The following is a 19,159-nucleotide window of genomic DNA, read 5'->3' on the forward strand; positions in this document are numbered from 1 at the left end:
GTGCTGAAATTACCAGCCACTCCTGGTGCCAAAGCCAAGGACAAAAAAAAAAAAAATCCATCTCTCTTTGCCTTGCTAGCTATCAGACGCTACTTCAAGGAGCCTCATCAGAACAGCAGAAGTGCACACTGACTTGTGTCTTTACGCTGTCAGAATTCACAGTATTTATTTTTCTAACAGTCACACTTATTCCGTATCTTTCTCCAAGTAATCCTGTGCTGTGCATAAAACAAGATGACCTAAGAATATAGTTTCTCAAAAGCAACACCAAAGTAAAGCAACACCAGACAAGATTAAATGTGGCTGCAGTGATGCTCTGTATTAACAATTTCAGATTTGATAATTAAAATCTGGTCTTACAGAAATATTTTTACTTTCATGTTATAAAGTTTTCATACTCAGAGAGCAACATAGGTGATCTGCCTTAAAGGTGTGGGATGACACACGGGGAAGTCTTTTGAAACTCCCTAGAAGTGAATGAGAACAGCTCTCCAGCAATGCCATTCAGCCTAACCAGTCCAAGAAACTGCAAAACTGCATCAGAATGTATAGTAAAAAACATTCAAGACTGACAGATGTAACATTACCAGTATGCAAAAAAAAAAAAAAGAAAAAAGAAAAAAAAGAAAAAGAAAAAGAAAAGAAATTAAGTACTCCAAAGGTTAAATTCAGATTGTTTATTGTAAACAGAATAACTCTAGCACTCTGTCATACTGGCTGTGTCACATGCACCCAATTCCACATCAACTGCTTAAAATAGCACTTGCAAAAATTACAGTTATGTAATAATAATTTATGGTTTCTTACATAAACTAATTAACAAGCACTAAAATTGAATTACAGTGTATCCTAGGTAGTTTTTTTATTGCTTGTAGACACTGCAGCTTTGGATCCATAGAGATGAACCCATTAGTATGCCTGAGTTTATCAAAATTTACTGCTATATCAAACTCAGAAACTGTAAAATGCTGGAGAACACTTAAAAGCAATTAAGAGCTGTTGGAAAACTACATGTGTTTCCACATCCAGTCACAGAACTTTACAATTCTACATTTTTTCCTGTGGAAAACGTGATTTGTGAGTTTGTGCTAAGTACACTGCCATTCCAATTTAGTTATATAATTTGTTAGAGTTCATAGTACTTCCATTAATATATATATTTTATTATTTTTTACACTTGACAGAAGCAATTTGATTTTATTCACCATAAGAGTGGTATGTTTAAATACCGCTAAATCCCAAAATATATATTTTTATAATATGTTGTCAAAAGTTTTAATATATATAATACAAATAATTTTACTAAAAGAAAACTATAAACAAAAGCAAAACATAAGAGTAAGTCCATTTTATGTGGAGGATCCATGAAGAACGTGGTGAACGAAGACACCTGTACTGATTTTGCTTATACCGTGGCTGATATTTTTTTCACCTCAGGCTATAAAAAAACGCCAGTGGACTTTCCTGGCAACAGGTTACATCACAAACTATCATCAGATTTATTAAAGAGATGTTGAAACATGTCTTGTTAGCCTTAGAAAAAACTTAAATACACTGTATTCATTCAGCTAGCGCAGACCCAAACAAAACTTAAAGCCTTTACCCTGGCAAGCGTTCATTTAACTGCCTTCAAAGCCAGCGTTACTACAACACTGACTCAATGACAAGAACACCCCTACTGCATATTCCGGGACTCTGATGTACACGTACATGACACACATTTAATATCAGAGCCTTGCACTAACACCCTCTAATAGCAAGGGCTTATTATGAACAGATGTTACATCTTCGGTGCTTTACATCCTCTATCCTGTCTGAACAATTACAATCAGTTTTATGCATTAAACATGCAACAGAACTTAGTAAGATGTTCCTTTATCTTTTTCTATTTGGGGAGTTTACCCTGATTTGCTGTCTCAAGTGGAAGACTACTGAAGAAGCCAGTAGACTTGGTGAAGACTGGACACTGTATTAACATTTTACTAAGTCATGGAATATCTATATAATATTTCAGCATAACTCTTGACCCTTGGGTTTCTCACACTCTTCTTAAAAGGAGTAGGAAGGAACATTTTGTGATGTAACCTGAACTGCATACCATGCCGTGACTACTGCTAACCTGGTACTGCTACGCCAGCACTGCCCCATCTCAAATGCCTTCCTGAAGGACAAAAAGGACCCACAGAGACATATCATAAAAACAATGCATCTGATTCCTTACAGAGCCTGTATTTGACATTCATCTGTTCTACAGTCAAGAACTAATTCATGCTTAAAGTTATTTGCACTAGTAAGTACTTGACTGAGACCTAATAACAAGAAAGGCAAATTGTACTGGTGGAGAACTCATGTAGTCTATGCGCAACTGAAAACAAAAAATGACACCAAATAAAGTATCTTATGCATCATATGGAAACAATTCAGAATAATGCCGAAAAACTGAAGAGGATATTGATATTATCGAGACAAGACTAGGACAACACTTTTGATAACATAAGTAAGTTGGACTGTTAAAGTGTTTCCAGCATTTCACGAGTTTTTATATAAAATGTCCCCAAATTTGTATATAAAGATTAAAATCATGTCCATATCTTCAGTTATTTTCATTAAGACAATTGTCTCATTTATTACTGTGTTATCAACTTCTCTTTTTTCCCCCCTCCACTGGTTTTCACCAAACTTAAATAGAAAATATGTTATGTTGATTGCATTAAGGATCAATTTTAAAAGTCACATTCAACACAGCACTTCAAAAAATGTGAAACGCTATCTTAAGAAAAATTGTTGACCCCATCCCATTCTTTTCTCACCCCCCTCCAGTTCCCAGGAAGATTACTTTTGGGCTACTAAGTGTTGTTGATTGTTTTTCAGGAATAATGAGGATATTTCAAGCAATTGTTTGCTCCAGCTTATTTTATCAAAATTAAAATTTGAAGGGGTACACTATTTCAAAAATATACTGCATCTACAAGTTGTTTTTTTTTTAAATTATTATTATTATTACTGTTTCAGTTGATTTTGGTTTTCAACAGGTTGTCTGTAATATAAATGACACATGACCACAACTGATTTTTCTATACTCTCTATGCCTAACATACATCTAATGTCAAATGAACCACGAAGGAATTGGGGACTTTCATAATGGACAGAACCATTTATCCTAACAGTCTTTAATAATTTTGTTCATCATGAAGTCCCCTGAAACCACATCAGTACTGATCATTTGCATTTCTTCATCCATTGGGGTTCTTCACAGTTTTGCAGCCATGAAATTGATATGTGGTTTCACCAGTGGAAAGAGTGGCAGACTGCGCTTGAACTCTGTCATATTTTCAATCACACTTGGCTGCAAAGAAGCGTATGCAAGAAAGTCTGCTCAATTATCTTTAATCAGAAGAGAGAGAAATTCCCCACAAGTTATTCTACAACTACATAAATATATATGTCTTTCTTGTTTTCTTTTAAGTAATACTAATGATTCAGCATTTCATTATTACAGAATTTTCCCAAATAAAGTGGTATTATTTCTGAAATGAATGGTTTCATATCTACTCTAAATAATTTAAAACAATAACTGTAATGCGGTAATGGCATTATTAATTATGTCAGGTATTCTAGAAAACGCAGAGTTAAGTTAGTAAAAATAATAGCAATTCAATGAGCTATCATTTGTAGTTGCTGCAATAAAGTCACTTTTTAATAGTTAAGTCAAAACAACAAATATATCCATATTTAATTCATACAGAAATTTTCACCATGGTGATTATCTCACCTATAAGCACCGAATAAGAACACAGATCTACAGATGCATTGCAAAAAGAATCACCTACTGGGACAAACACATCTCTTCAAGCAATTCCATGTGAGGTCCAGGAATGGCCCAGTGCTATCATATCTACTCACACAAACAGCAATACTGTGAGTCTGTAATACTTGTATGAATAGAATTTGCCAAATTGCTTCATTCACAGGGTATATTAATCCACATTCACAGGAATATTTCATCCTTTAAAATCATGACCAGATACTTAGGTGTGGAGTTTTGTTTTCTGAACAGATTACAAGTTTTCTGATGCATATCCATCCTTCTCTTGGCAATTCACACATCCACACAAGCTCAGAAAATAATAATTTGTATTTTATTCCATAGTGTAGACACTCAGTAGAGCTACCTGCTTCTATTACTTTTCATTTCAAAGGAACAGAAGGAACAAAGTTAATAGCACAGACTTTAAAAAAAATAAAATAAAAAAAACCTGTAGCTATTAAAGACAACCATGCACATGTAAAAAAAAGCTAAAAAAAAAAAAAAGAAAACCAACCTGCAAAAGCGTAAATGTCAAGAAGTTTGTACTCTCTCCCTGTAACCTCATTTAAGAATTCTACACTTTCTTAATAAAGCCTAGGATTTTATGTCTTGTTTCTTTTTACCTGTGGTAGTGGTGGTGCTGGTGCCAAGTTCACATCATTTTGACATGGAAATTCTCCAACAACAGGGCCTATTTAACAACATCAAAATTAATTTAGAACCATAACTCAATCAGTGCCTTTCATATAGCAAATTGCTTTCTCTTATAAGACAGATAGAGACATAAAACACAGAACAGTAATTTTCAGGTACCTCTAAATAAGATTTCCTGAAGATTTTGCTTTTATACTCCATAATTATCTTTACAAATACAAGCAGATTAATCCTTGATTTTACTTGAGAACATATGCTGAGGCAGTGTTTGGTTTTTTTTCATTTTGCTTACACGTACAGAGAATGAAGAAATAAAAAGTGCTAATCTACTGAACAATAAATACTTAAAACTGTTTTTCAGTAAAAATTATGTGAACAATATTAAACGCCAGTGATATATGCAATAACAGCACCTCTGTGTTCCAAAAGAATCTTTCAGTAGGACACACTTATGGAGGCATGGGGATTACTCCTTATACCAAATCCTCTTTAGCAACTGCAAGTCTTCCCTGTCCCCATGCACACCCTACCTACTCCAGTCCCCCACAAACTTATTACATCTGATCAACTTGTCCCACATACGTATGTTATGCAGTTCCTTAAATCTCCCTTCCTCAATTTTCACACTCAAGTTTCAACCCTAGACCTTTTTACTGGGAGTTCAAAAAGTTCCATCATCCTAAAATCCTGCATCTCTACTGCTTCTGATTATTTTCTACTCTCTGTGGAAACGGTGTCTGCCTCCATGAGGAAGGGTACTCCCTAAGAATCTTTTTAGCTTCCTTCATGTTACCCTCTTCAGCAGTTGCACTTTGTTTTTTTTCCAAGAATGTTCATTTGGACTCACAGGAAATGAATCAAAGTCCCAGTTTCTCTTTCATGGCAGAAAAGAGCCCTCTTCTCAGATTAAATGCCTTAGGAGTGGTGGAATAAATGGAGAGAAGGCTACACCTTGCTACAATCACTGTAAGAGTTAACTAGTTGGTAGGCTTCCTCCCATGCTCCTCTTGGCTCAGGAAGATACCCATTCCAAGTGAATAATAAACCACTTGGCAATATAGTTTCTTTATTTTTACAAAGTTTTCTGAAGTTAGTCACAGTATTAGAGCTAATTCTATTTAGCTAGCAATGATTAGACAGGAAAGATAGGTTGGAGCAAGTCTCCCTAACTCAGCTGAAGAATTATGATTTGTGGTATCATAAAAATCATTCTAATACAGACAGGAGTTTCCTAACAGGCTCACAGCTATCTGCTTCCTTCCGTTCTACAGACAAATCTCTAACACCCTTGGTATGCATGCCAGAATTTAATTTTAGCATGAACTGGTAACAGATTAGCACAAAACAACATAAGTTTTTCCTCTCTCTGTATTTATTTATTGTTTATTAACTGGAAACGTTATTAATTTTTTCCTCCTGGAATTCTAAAATGGATTAGTAGAGTCTACAATGCATAGATAATCTAGAATATCTGAAAACAAAACCTAAACAGACTTTCTCAAGTGATATTAAATGCAACATTTGGCATTCCTGGGGGGTTATTTTTTATTTGCTTTTTCCTTGAGAGTCCTTGAATAATGAATTGAGGACATTTGCTGATTGTAAGGAAAGCAATCGTTTTATTGATAACTGTAAATTCTAACTTTGGGGTTTTAGGTGTGCTTCAAAGTATTTTATTTTGTAAAGAAGTTCTATTTAATGATATCAAGATACTTCAGAATGGCTGAGGAACTTGGCCACAAACGTCAACTAGAAAATCTGAAGTACCTATGTGAAGAAAACCTAAAGAAGAAATACATTTTCCTCTGGAAGGTAAGTAATCTCCAAAGCAGGATTTTTCTTGAAGTACATTTATATAATGCGACAAGAGTATTTTTAACTATGACTTGCTTGAACACAAATTGATTAAATACTATATTCAGCACAGTACTTACAGGAATCCATTTCCCTTGCAAGGACATGTACTGAAACCTTGTGTCTTCTGGGAGCATCAATTGCCAACAATACCTAGAGTAAACATCAATTATTTCAGTCGTGGAAAGTATCACTCAGAGATTATATTTATAAAACTGTAGAAGAACACAGCATTTACATTTTAATTTAAGCTTCAACATGAGGGTGAATTTTGAGATGTCCCTTAAAATATTATTAAAAGTAACCCATACCTTGAATCATTTTAGAATCAAGTTGCTTACAAAATTCATGTACTGTCTGGGACTCAAACCATCCAAACAAAAACCAACCAACAAACAAAAACCCTGGAAGTAACAAATTCAGCTATAAACTATCACAGTATCAGGAATACCACCTAAAACCCCAGCAGCCTTCCAGAAGTACATCACCCTGAATGGAATTATTAAACTCAGCAGGACTAACTCACCAATCTAGAGTTATTTCTACTCTGAAATACTGTTTAATCATTTATTGAGCGTTAATGTAAGTAAAAAAGTATCAATTCCCACAAACGCAGAACATGCATACTCGCTGAAGTTATCAAGCTACTGAAATTCCATTTTCTAAGTCTACATTTGCTGCACATCTTCACCCATGCCATCATACTGTGAAAAACACACATTAGGGTTCACTGTGTCATTGAAGTAGTAACCAGTTTGAAGCAGTAAGACTGAATCTCAAATACAAATAGAAGATAATGCAAGAATGACCCTGGTAGTGAAATGGATAAACACAGATAGATAGATTACAAAAGTGAAATAATTTTGAATGACATCTCTTTCCAAATAATACTTCAACTACATGACTAACTTACCTTGTAGAACTGTATGATATCATCCTTGGTCAGAGTCTTGAGATACGCCACTTCAATGTTATCTGCACAATAGTAAAAATTAGAACAAGTCTGCAAATCACAGCTGTTCATTAGCACACTTATTCCAAGTATTTATTCTTTCCTGCAATTATCTGCAAGTGATATGCTTTTCATCCTTAACTTAAAAGTTAACACTTGTACCGCTAAAAGCCTCAGTGGAAGCTTGGAAGAAAATTATACATTAACTGAAGTCCATTGTGATTGGACTTACTAAAAAAAAAAAGCATGTTTAAAGAATGCTGATTGCACTGCATATCATTCAGTAGCTAAAGAAAATGCGTCTACTTTTCTATGTCATCTTCAAATCAGTGTTACATATTTCTAATGCAGACCGATTACAGAGTTTTTATTAACAGCTAGGAAAGATGGCATGAGCTTTTTAAAATAAACGTGAAGAACAGGGACGGCCTACATCATATTTCTTGAGGAATAATCACCTTTCAGGTATTTGATGACAAGTGTGTCTCGGTAGCTACATCATATTATATAAATTCAATTGTAATAAACTAATAATGCAATATCAATTGTAATAAACTAATAATTTAATATCACTCTTAAGTATGAGTGTTTTTATTGTAGGTATGCTTGCATTTCTTAGGATTAGCAGGAAGGTTAAGAAAGAAAACGTGTGTAAAAGAATATGCAGCAATAAGTTGGTGAAGCATACTGAAAGTAGATCATATGAAGTTCTAAAGGGAGGAAATTCAAAAATCATCAAAACAATTTGGAAAATTACATTATATTTGAGAGACAATATCTAAAATCTGATGTAAAACAGTAGAAGTAATAATAAAAATGTTAAAACCTAAAAAACTTTTTCACTTCTAAAGGCTGGAATACGCATTTCTGATTTGACAAATCTAGTCACTTGAGAATCATTTAATGAAATCTAATTCCCAGTGGGCAGAAGGGAATTAAAGATATGAAACTCAAGGGGAATAGCAAGTTTAGCAGAATTTAGATGTGACAGATATAGCTACAGTTAGCAATGAGAAATTCTAGAGAGATAAGATGGATCCAAGCATGGTAAAAACAGCAAGACTTAAAGCAGAGAAGAAATGAATTGTTTCATCACACACAAATAAGTACTCAAGGGGTTAAGTTTTCACACCAGTTCTTAAACTCAGCCATGAAATCTTGTCAGTAGCTCTCATTCTCTCAAAACCAAGCTAGACAACAATTTGAAGTTTTTCATTATTACAACAGTTCAGTCTACAAAAAGACTCCTTGCTATGAAAGGCTGATTGATGTAAAGCAAAAGAGAAGTCACGATACAGAGTGAGTCTTATGTAGGCAGCATATTATGCACGGGAGATGGAAAATTATAGCTTTAAGTAAGAATTGAGACATGAAAATGTGATGAAAGGCTGATCTATATCTAAATCTATATTTTTTTTAAAGTGAAGAAACTAAAATCATTTAAGTATTGATTTTTCTTTCTTCACAGAAGACTTTTTAGAAAATAAATAGTGAACTGAACAAAAACTAGATTTAAAACTCCTATACGTTACCTTTTAGAAAAAAACATATTTATTGTAGAAAATCAAATTAGCTTTGTTTCAAAATATATCATTTAGTGATACAAAATAAAAGCTAACTCAGAATATTACTCATATACCTAGGTATTTTGGATTTGAAATCTTTGAACACTGATGAAAAAGGGAAAATACAACTTAAATAGCATGTAGGATCACAGTATTATGTTATCACTGTAAAAAACTGTCTGTCCTTTTTCAGTAAGAAGAGTAGAGGCTGGATTTCAATCAATCTTCTACAAGCTTATAATCATCCAAGCATCATGGCTTAAAAAAAATAATTCATGTTTCTACTAGGCCTGCTCTAAGTTGAGATAGGTCATGTGTTGGCTAAGAAGTCCGTTGTTGCCACTGTCGTCGTTTTCCTCTCACTCTCACAAGAAAGCTGAACAATATAAATAGGATTCATATTAATGTCTAAGCTGTCAGGAATATCTAAGTGCATTTGAATGCATCCCAGTCAAATATTCAGCACACGTAATACAGGTGCCGGAACATCACAGAAAGAAATTTAAGCTTATACAACATTAACACTTGCATCCAAACCACTTCCAATCCTTGACCTACTCTATGTCTCACTGAGCCTTAAAGGAAAGAACTGAAGGTCAATGAAATACTTGTTGTCCCTGTCATACGGTAAGCATCAGGGAGCAGGATTATCCACTGTTACTGAAGGCCCTACCGCTGTGAGAGCATAGGCACAAATGAGGTACTTCTCTCAGGTCAGAATGAAGATATGTAACCTACAGGACTGAAATCACAAAAAATACAGAAATTATGCACAGACTACAAATGTATCCGAACTACAGCATTCAACTTTAAGGGAATTACAATCTTTCTTACCTCTGTCAAAGTTATACTGCTGAGAAATTATTTCTCCCCAATATTTAGCACATTCTGCAGACAGCTTCTTTGGTTTGTCTAGACGACGAATTGCTAAAGCTTGGATGTGTTTTTGGAAGGCCTCTTCTGTCATATCTTCTATACATTTCTCCATAGTCTTTAAGAATGCTTCAACTCTGCTTTCTAAATAATGTGGTGGCTTTTCAGATTGGATAATAAATCGTAGACCTTGTATGCCGTTTGCCCGACGTGGACCACTGAACACAATGTAACCTTAGCAAAACAAGTACAGTAACAGATTTAAAGAAATCCCTTGTTCAAGCATAATGTATGCTAAACATGGCAGTTTTGATAGGGATGCAGCATCTAATTCTGCATTATGGATGTAATAATGCAGATATTCAAAATATGCTACTGTATTTTTAAAAACATCTCTATTTTGTTGAGGTAAGTATTGGTTCAGGAGAGGGGTGTGGAAGAAATGAAGCAGACTAACAAAGAACAAAAGAAATTTTGTCATCGGTATTAGGTAATCAGAAATCAAGTTGCACTATACTGCTTAATTAGACTCAACACCAGGAACTTACTATTTTTCCATAAAGTCTAATCTGAATTTGCTTTGCATTCTTTCTTGTATCTTAACAATTCAATGTAAAGAAACTATTCCTCTTTTATTCTTGCAGCTTTAGCTTATCTGAGCCTTTCCTAAGGAACATAAGCCTTTCTTCAGTTTTATTCCCCTTTTTGTAAAAAATCTGTCACGTTTCAGTCTTGTAGATGTTTTACAGCTCTCTGACCATTCCTTGATTCTTTGTGTCAAAATTGGACATAGTATTTCAAAATACTTACCTGAAGAGCACAGAAATACTGTGTATTAATCTTGTAAGCTCTTCTTTATCTATCCTGGTGTTTGTTTTAGACAGCAGCTTGACACTGCTTATATCTGTTCTACATCTGATCCACAGTAACCTAGTGATTGTTTTCTACATAACTGTTACCTAGGCAGTTGTTTTCTCTTGTGTCTGTGCTGTTGATTATTCCTGCCAAACTGTTCCTACCAAATCACATCTTATCTGTATTCAAGCTGTGTTTCCAAAATGTCAAACTAAGTTTGAATTCTAATTCTGTCTTCCCACACACTTGCATCTTCTCCCAGCTGAGTAATCTGAAGATTTAGTAAGCCTAAACTCTTCTATCATTGAGAGCATTGAAATACTAAGTAACATTGGATGACAATAGAGAACTATTCTTACTAATTCTCTGGTCGCAACTTTCCATCCAAACTTCGCTTTTCAATTTAGGTGCTCTCTCTAGCTTGTTTGAGAATGTTACACATCTTTCATGCTATTGAGATGAGACCCACAACAGCACCATTGCCATCCAGCCAGGCACACGATGTATTAAAAAAGGTTACTTTGACATGACTTTGCCTAGTAATTGTTTCTCAGTTGTATTCTATGAGATTACAACTGGTTTGATAGCATTCTAGGAATTAGATTGAAGCTGACACATCTGTAATTTTCTCGCTCTTCTATTTCCAGAAGAAATGTATAGCAGTTAGCTTCTTTATTTTTCCAGTACCACACTTATCATCTGAAAATTGTCAGTTATGACATTTCTAGCTCCAGGTATTTTGCTTTTGAAATATAGAATTCATCATACCTTAACTCTTTAAAAAACTACTACTTTTCCCTTCCTTGGTCTTTTTTTATACTGATGAAGTATTTATCGAATGAGTCCCAGCTACTTTCTCTACTGTTAATAGACTGATAACTCTTGAATTTCTTTCTCCCTTGGCTTTCTCAGAGATCTTACTAACAATTTCATTGAGTTGACTGATTTTTGCTGGTATTTCTGCCGTCTTCCCTCCTAAGTCTTGTGAACTCTCTCATTTGCCAATCACACCATATCGGTTTCTGTACTGACATAGGCAGAGTTCTTCCTCACTGTTTTCCCCCATCTCCAACTTCTGTAAGAAACCTGCCACCAACACATTCCAAAAACCGGCTAAACCACCTGGGTCCTGCCCTATTTTCAGGAGATGTCTAGATTTATATGGTGTGGGTGATTCTTCTAGCAGCTTGCAAGAAGTCTAATCTTGCCTGATCTCCCTGGTAATTCATAACACTGTAATGGTACCCATGTTCTTTTTCCATTCACTCACTATACTGAGACATCCCTCTGCTTTTCACCTTTGAAAAATAAACAAACAAACAACTAACTAACTAAATAAATAAATAAATAAAATAAATAATAAATAAAACCCTAAAAATCTGATAGTACTACTTATTAATATTTCAATCCCGCAAACTGTTATGCAAGACTTTGTCTCTCCCTGTTAGCCAACATGGAATAGCCTGACCAGTTTTTAGTATTACTGGTTCAGGTAATGATTGTTTGTTCTTCCTAGAGAAGAGCTGTATTCTTAACAAGCCTGAAATGCTTTTAGGACTTCATTAGTATTGCAGCTTACCATTACCCACGCAGCTGTATTCTTAAGCTAGAGGTTGTGAATCCTCAAGTGCGCTTGGAAATAGGATCACAAGCAGAAAAGACTAAACTGCTGCTGATTCTTTAAGAAGATCTAAAATTTAGGAAATTGATCTTATTTCCTTCTGGTAAAAAAATAAATTCTACACAGGTTTGGTTTTTTTGTTTCTTTTTTTTTTTTAACTAGGGATGATTTCAGATATTTGAGACTTATCTTAAAAATTAGGCTTGCTTATTCTCAGTTTAGAATGTGTGAACAGTAACATTCCTTTGAGTCATCAGCAGTTAAAATGATCTGCATTTACCATGTGTCCTTTAAATGGCATTCACTGAACACAGAAAGAACACCTCATCATGTCTCATGCAAGTGCTTGAATATGCATGCCTGGGTCTATACGGACAATAATCACTATGGGAATACTTACCTAATTGTTCCTTAGTGCGCAGAGTATTGAAGCATGGTTCTGAGATAATTTGACAAAAGAGCTCCAAAAACATATTCTCAGAAGTGCTCTGCATATCTGTCTGGTAATAGATTTCAATGCCACAATTGTTATGTACTTCATTTCTCTGTTGATATACAAACCACCCCCCTAAAAGACAAAGATAAAACAGTTAAGTTACAGTTTAAGTAAACAGTTACTGTTCACTTAAAAAGCATACATTTTTATTGTCCTGTATTAAAAATGGTCTATCACTTGTGGAATTAAATGGTTTAGAACTTTTGAAGCAGAATTTCCTCTAACAGATCATGCACACTTTTCATGAAACAGGCAAAGAAAAGATTATTTTAAAACATCAAAATGACATAGCTTGAGCACATCAGAAAGTAACTTGAAGATTGCTGTTTCTCAAGCAAGTATTTTTGGAACCGGAGGGGAATGCATTGTCTTGAATTTAGTTTCTAAAGACAATTTGTCATTATCATTTATGAACATTAAAATAATTCAGTATTTAATAACAACGGTTTCTTTGGTTGTATAGTAGCTTCCACAGGCTGCTGATCAGCTATGGGTAATTGATTTTGGCTGCAGAGCCAAAAATGTCATCATTCCTGTATAGCTCCCAAGAATCCCTTGAAGCTCACTTCTTAAATGTAAGGTTTTTTTACACAGTAGAAGTAAGATCATAAAAGCACTATGAGACCAAAAGAAATTATATCAGAAATAAAAAATATATACTTGTGCAATAGCTTTTATTTTTCTGAACAAACAAGAGTTTTTCGGACAATCCTTCACTGAATATTCAATTAATACCTAAAAATGCTCAAAGAAGGACGCTTACTCAATACGTACATTATGTGTATTATAGAATGAGACAGAGATCTTATTTCCATAGAGCATACAGAGTGAATTAGGACTGAAGCCATCTTATGCACACAGATTAAAAATGAAATCAAATATACCAGAAGAAAATATATAGTTGTGTATAATTTTACTTATAGCAAATTAGGGTATGGTTTTGTTACCTTTGAGGTTTAAAATAATTTGAAATAAATCTGATTTTGAAACAAACTCCAAGCAACAGAGCATTATTCATCTTAAAACGCCATTAGCAGACCAAGAACCTTGATTTAATGTGCAACAAAAATTTGTAAGCAAATCATTTAACTTACTGTCAGGAAGTTGCACTTCTCTGTATCTCACGAGCTGACTGGGAAGGAGTGGCTTTGTATGAGCGTGCTCAATAAGAGTGTCCTCAACCATTTGCATAATTCCTAGTGCAGCCTTGAAAAGAAAAAGAGCTGGCTTCCATATACAAGTGTGTAAAAATGAGGAAGGAAAAAAAGCTTCGTTTTTTTCTCATTATTAACTAAGTGCTACATGCATTCAGCAGTCACTAGCAGTGTTTTCTAACATCTCCTGCTAGTAAAATATCGTAGAGCTACTACAATAACATCTTGAGAGAAATACTGCTATGCCAGCCTTCCCAAGATAGAATGTAAAAACGTTCATGTTTTATGTATAAGAAAGGTATTGGGTTTTGGTTTTGAACATACTTTCAAATATTTGGTTAAATTTCCTATGAAGACAAAACAAACGTTTTCTGTTTTTCACTCCCAAAGACACAACTGAGAGCACAGGGTTATTTTTTATGGACTAACATTCTTGTACTTTCTACATTCTTGTGTAGCTTTGTACAAAGCAATTCATTTAGCAGAATCATGGATTCTTGAAGCTTTGTTAGTTAGCCTGATACTTATAAATGGAATAGCAGGATGTGCAGCACATCATTCTTTATAGAGCTTGATCACATTACAGCAATAACATGCAACGCAGACTTTAAAATATTTAGATCATAAGCTTTTTTTTTTTTTAAATTAAATTTCCAAGAGCAATACCAGGGCAGCAGTCAGCCTAATAAATCTAAAGTGGAAAAAATGACACCATGATAGTCCCATAAAGATAAAAAGAAGTACGAAGTCAAATTATGTAATCAAATTTGACAAAGCTGCTTTAAGATCTGAGAAGGTTAAACTGGCCTTTCATTTTTAATAATACTTTTAAGCAAAAACTGTATTATTAAGGAAAGTATCACACCAACCTGTCTTGTTATATTGCCATGGAGAAGAGCTTCAATGTGTAACCGTGACAACAGTTGAGATATAAAGGCTTTGAGGCGGGGAAGAGTAACATCTAGAATAGATATTAGGACAGTTAAATCAATTACATGCATTTTTACACTAAGAAGTACCTAACTCATTACTAGATATGGTATATTTCTTAGAGAAGGAAAGTCATTGTCATAAAAAAACCTGAATCTCTCCTTCTAAACGCAACATTGGAAAGCTTCCAGGTCTAAATAGCAGTGCTCATCGTATAGCTTGCTTTGCTTAGAATTCACATATCGTCTGACCCAGATTCCAAAAAGAGAAGAAAAAAGAGCCTTCTGAAATCTTCTTTCCAATCATTCCAAGCAAACATTCATTCTCCAGAGAAAATAGTAGCAATCATTTAGGTGATCTTCCAAAGTAAAGCCTAAGCTATTAACTAAACAAGAAAAATGTAATTTATAATGCTTGAGAATCACACCGTACATTTACCATCTTGACCAAAAAAATCAACTCAAATAGTGTCTTGATGCTATCCTTCCAATAAGCAATACACAAGAAAAATATTTTTTGCAATATATCCAGAGTACACACACACATGCATTCTATGTTAGCCTAGCTTTGTAAAGCAGTTTTCATATATAAATCAAAGTACAACAACATACATAATCAATGGAATAAGAGAGAGAGGATTGGATGAGATGTTCTCCCTTAAGTCGACAAATTCATTGTTAACTCCCTGACTCTACATGAACCCCTACTTCTTTTTATCTTAAATGTGCATTACAAAACCTTCAGAGAAGCACGTGGTCCTTTTACTGTTGAATAATCCTAATCTTAATTTGCACTATTAATAAGTAGTTCTACAGACAAAAAAGATGAGTTCCTTTGAAGGAGAGAGGATCTGAGGAAAATCAAATCGCACATGAATTCCCTGTATCTCAAGCAGATTTCCTGCAGTGCTAAGCAGACAGTATTCCATTCCAGCATTCCATTTTTAACCATTCTTATGCTGAATAGAGCAAAATTAATTTTATAAAGACGATTTAGAAAAGGAACACAACATCTGTTTGGCTTTGAAATTCAACAGTCATTAAGCTGAACTCATTGCCATGAAAACTGGCATTAGTTTTCACATGAACTTTGTAATCTCTAAGATGCCTGCAACCATTCAAGAGACCATACAGCTAAACATTTGCATTTCTATCTTGGAGCAATCCTGCAAAAAACTCAGGCACCTCTGTGCAGCTGGCTTCAGGCATCTAATGAAGCAATGTTAAGCATCAGAACTTCAGACAGTACGGTATGTGCCAGTTTGATAAGTATAAATGTATATTCTGAATCCACCCCCTGAAATAAACTGCAAAACCAGATATTCTTCTTGAAAAGAACATCTCAGTATACTTCAAGGAGATATTACAAAATATTTTGCAAACCATCCCAGTAACTGCCTTTTGTTACAACACAATAAGATACAAGTAAGGAAGAGTTATTCAGCTAATATTAAAATCAATTAAATCTCTTAATTTGTAATTTCTTCTTCTCTCCAAATAGTGGGGCACTTGCTCATTGTTAACAACCACAATCTTTATTCTTTACTATCTAAATATATTTTTTAAAATTATTATCTACAAAAATGGAAATGTATGTTTGGAATGCATCATCTGTATTGTACTGCCCATGTTTCTACAAGGTGTCAGCTGGAGTCCAAATGAATTTAATGTTGGTTAAGCCATACACAGGCTCATATCCACAAGGTTAGTGGGCTACCCTAGCACTGGCAAGAAGTTGCATCAGATTAATGCCAGAGCCAGATCAAACTGAGTCCATACCTTTGTACAGCCCTTCGTATAACCTATTCAACTTACTAGAAATTGGAGGATATCTTTCATAAGTAAAAAATTTTAAAAAAACAACAATAACAAAAAAAACCACCTTTAAAATTGGCAGAACATTACCATCAAGAGCTTCTTTTAATTCATCTTTGGTCCAAGCAACTTCTGTCATCAGGAGTCGTAGATAATACATTGCATGCTGGTGAGGCTGTTCAGCCCTGAAGTTGTTAAGTGATCTCATGTACTGAAACAAAACAATTAAGTTCAAATTACAGAGCTCCATTCCTACACATGAAATATTAACTCTGTACTCTCAACTTTGTGTATCATCAAATAAGTACATTTTCAATGTCAAGAACTTTCTTTTGCCTGTTAAACCAATATAAAAACTGTGCTAAGTCATTTCAGTAATAAGGTGATACCATGAGGCTACAGATCCAGCAGTTATCATAAATGTTGTTTATACTGGAATGAAACCAAACTTCTCCATGAAATTAACAGCTGGAAGTTAAATTGTTGTAGACTAATCCTAAATAAGCATTAAGATAAAGCTGATGTAACTAGGAAATATACATTCTATGAAAATTGTCCAGTGGGGAAACAAACAAAACAAAACTAGGAGGTGATGTTTTTTTCTTCCAATTGGCTTCTAACCATTTCAGCCTAGGGAGAACACCGATTTATCTCAGAAATTCTTTGCATTCTTATCTTGGATAAAAGAATTATGAAAGAATAATCAGTGAGTCGCTCTAAAGAAACTTTCCTAGTCCAGTTGCACCTTTGCAAAAGAAACAAAACCTTTTTTCCTCCACGAGAAGAATCGAAAGCGCAAACTAATAGTTTCAGCAAGCTGAAATCTGGTTCTACAGAGACGCTAATGAGCACATCATATCCATTACAGGAGAAAAATAGCTCACTTCAGATCACATGGGTGAGAAAGAGCAACCCTGAAGTTGCTGAGGATGCATCCCTTTCTGTTCCAAACAGAAGAAAGCTGTTACCTCTCTAATCTGTCCTCATTTTGTGCATTATGGTCTGTGCAATGAAGTCTATAAAATGACAAAACATGCATAAACACAGACACAAAGCTTAAGTGAACTGTAAACACAGAGAGAAACATCTCAAACTTTCTCACCCCAAACAGATCATTCACAGACCTGTGGGTTCTGTGGGTTTGTTTTTTTTTGTTGTTGTTTGGTGGGGAGGGAGCGGAAAGGGGGGAGCTGTTTTACCTTTACGTTTGTCACACCCAGTTAAAACCTTCTAACTTATATTCCATACACAGAGATCAGTCATTGAATTTAGGAAGATTAGTTTCCAGAAGTTAACATGCACTTAAACAACTGGTTACCGTTGCACTAAATGATCTTGGCACCAGAGCAGAACTCCACTTCTGGGGAGAACAAATATTGCAGTTCTCCTCAACACCTCCCTTCCCCCTTCACCCTATGGCTAGATCCCACTGGAGACTTTCTAAATTGTAAAACAGTATACAAGATTTTTTTATTTTTTTTCTTCCTTCTTGATTTCTACTCTTATCAAAGCAGGCTGCAATCTCTTAGCCAACTGTAAGAAAGAATGACTGAAAGTAGATTCAATGGCTATTTTAACTTAAGAACATAATACAGGCATACTGGGAAAACGCAGATACAAAAAAAAGACCAAAGAAAAAAGCTTCCAGAATCCCAGTGAGACAGAATTTAATTTTGTCTGGTCAGATAATTAGCCCTCAAGATAACACTTCAAATCAAATGTTAAATTATTCTAAGGTGTAAATTTTTCATGAAGCTTACCGCTTCCTTGATAATTTCAAATCTTTTTTCATCAATCTCAAAAGTAGCCATTTTCTCAATGATCTTCTTGAGCAAGATATGTTGCTTGTCATTATAACCTTTCACAGAGAGCTACAGAAAAAAGTGCATAATTAGCTTTAAATGCATAACATAAAAAAAGAATAAAATAACTACCAAAACTCTCATGACTCAATGAACAATAAAATCTTGTGTTATTTGCCCAAGAGTTATGAATGCAGAGAATCCATGTAAATCCACACTGATGTAACCAAGGTGTACTCAGAATACAGATTCTTAACACTTGTAAGTACTGAGTTCAGTTAGAAAACAACAAGCTCTGAGTACTGAAATGGCTTTACTCCAGGTTTTGCATGCCAGTAATGAAACTAGACTCACAGCCTTCTGAAGTTGTCCCCAATTTACATTTAATCCTGTTTCATGTTTATATTTTTGTGCAACAAGACGTTTTACGTAAGTGGAAGTAAGCAGCACCCCTAGAAAGAAGGTACGGCCAACAACTATGCAATTTATAATAACTTTTATATAATAAAAATAAATCTATAATAATTCCTTCTTTCCACTTGGAAGAAGCTTTTCTTCTACAGTTACAGAAACACATGTAAACAATGAATTAGAAGAAAAAGCAATCACAAATGGATTTATGGCAAAAGGTTGACATCCCAGATTAGCATGAGAACCCTGTTTCATAAAAATGTGATTATTCTTAGTATAGCATCTATCCTTGCTTAAAGTTGTCAACACAGTACAGATATACATACTGAATACAAAGACCTCTCGTGATATAGAAAACAAATCAGGGAAA

General features: G+C 34.5%; 1 protein-coding gene and 1 long non-coding RNA gene across 4 annotated transcripts in view; one reads left to right on the forward strand and one right to left on the reverse strand.

Moving 5' to 3' along the window:
- Positions 663 to 19,159, reverse strand: part of IDE (insulin degrading enzyme) — a 57,448-nt gene continuing 38,951 nt past the window's right edge. For all 3 annotated transcript variants that reach the window (XM_021399260.1, XM_021399259.1, XM_021399258.1), the window contains exons 16-25: positions 18,337 to 18,447; positions 16,667 to 16,787; positions 14,702 to 14,793; positions 13,773 to 13,884; positions 12,583 to 12,750; positions 9,668 to 9,940; positions 7,230 to 7,291; positions 6,397 to 6,469; positions 4,432 to 4,499; positions 663 to 3,346 (exon numbers count right to left, since the gene is read on the reverse strand). In XM_021399260.1, the coding sequence (XP_021254935.1) occupies positions 3,251 to 3,346; positions 4,432 to 4,499; positions 6,397 to 6,469; positions 7,230 to 7,291; positions 9,668 to 9,940; positions 12,583 to 12,750; positions 13,773 to 13,884; positions 14,702 to 14,793; positions 16,667 to 16,787; positions 18,337 to 18,447 (1,176 nt within the window). In that variant the 3' untranslated portion in view covers positions 663 to 3,250. The remainder of the gene's footprint in view (positions 3,347 to 4,431; positions 4,500 to 6,396; positions 6,470 to 7,229; positions 7,292 to 9,667; positions 9,941 to 12,582; positions 12,751 to 13,772; positions 13,885 to 14,701; positions 14,794 to 16,666; positions 16,788 to 18,336; positions 18,448 to 19,159) is intronic.
- LOC110399873 overlaps positions 4,508 to 19,159 on the forward strand; it is a 28,090-nt gene continuing 13,438 nt past the window's right edge. The window contains exon 1 of the long non-coding RNA XR_002439445.1: positions 4,508 to 6,274. This is a non-coding gene — a long non-coding RNA (uncharacterized LOC110399873). The remainder of the gene's footprint in view (positions 6,275 to 19,159) is intronic.

This window comes from Numida meleagris, chromosome 5, assembly GCF_002078875.1.
Source record: "Numida meleagris isolate 19003 breed g44 Domestic line chromosome 5, NumMel1.0, whole genome shotgun sequence".
NCBI classification, from domain to species: domain Eukaryota; kingdom Metazoa; phylum Chordata; class Aves; order Galliformes; family Numididae; genus Numida; species Numida meleagris.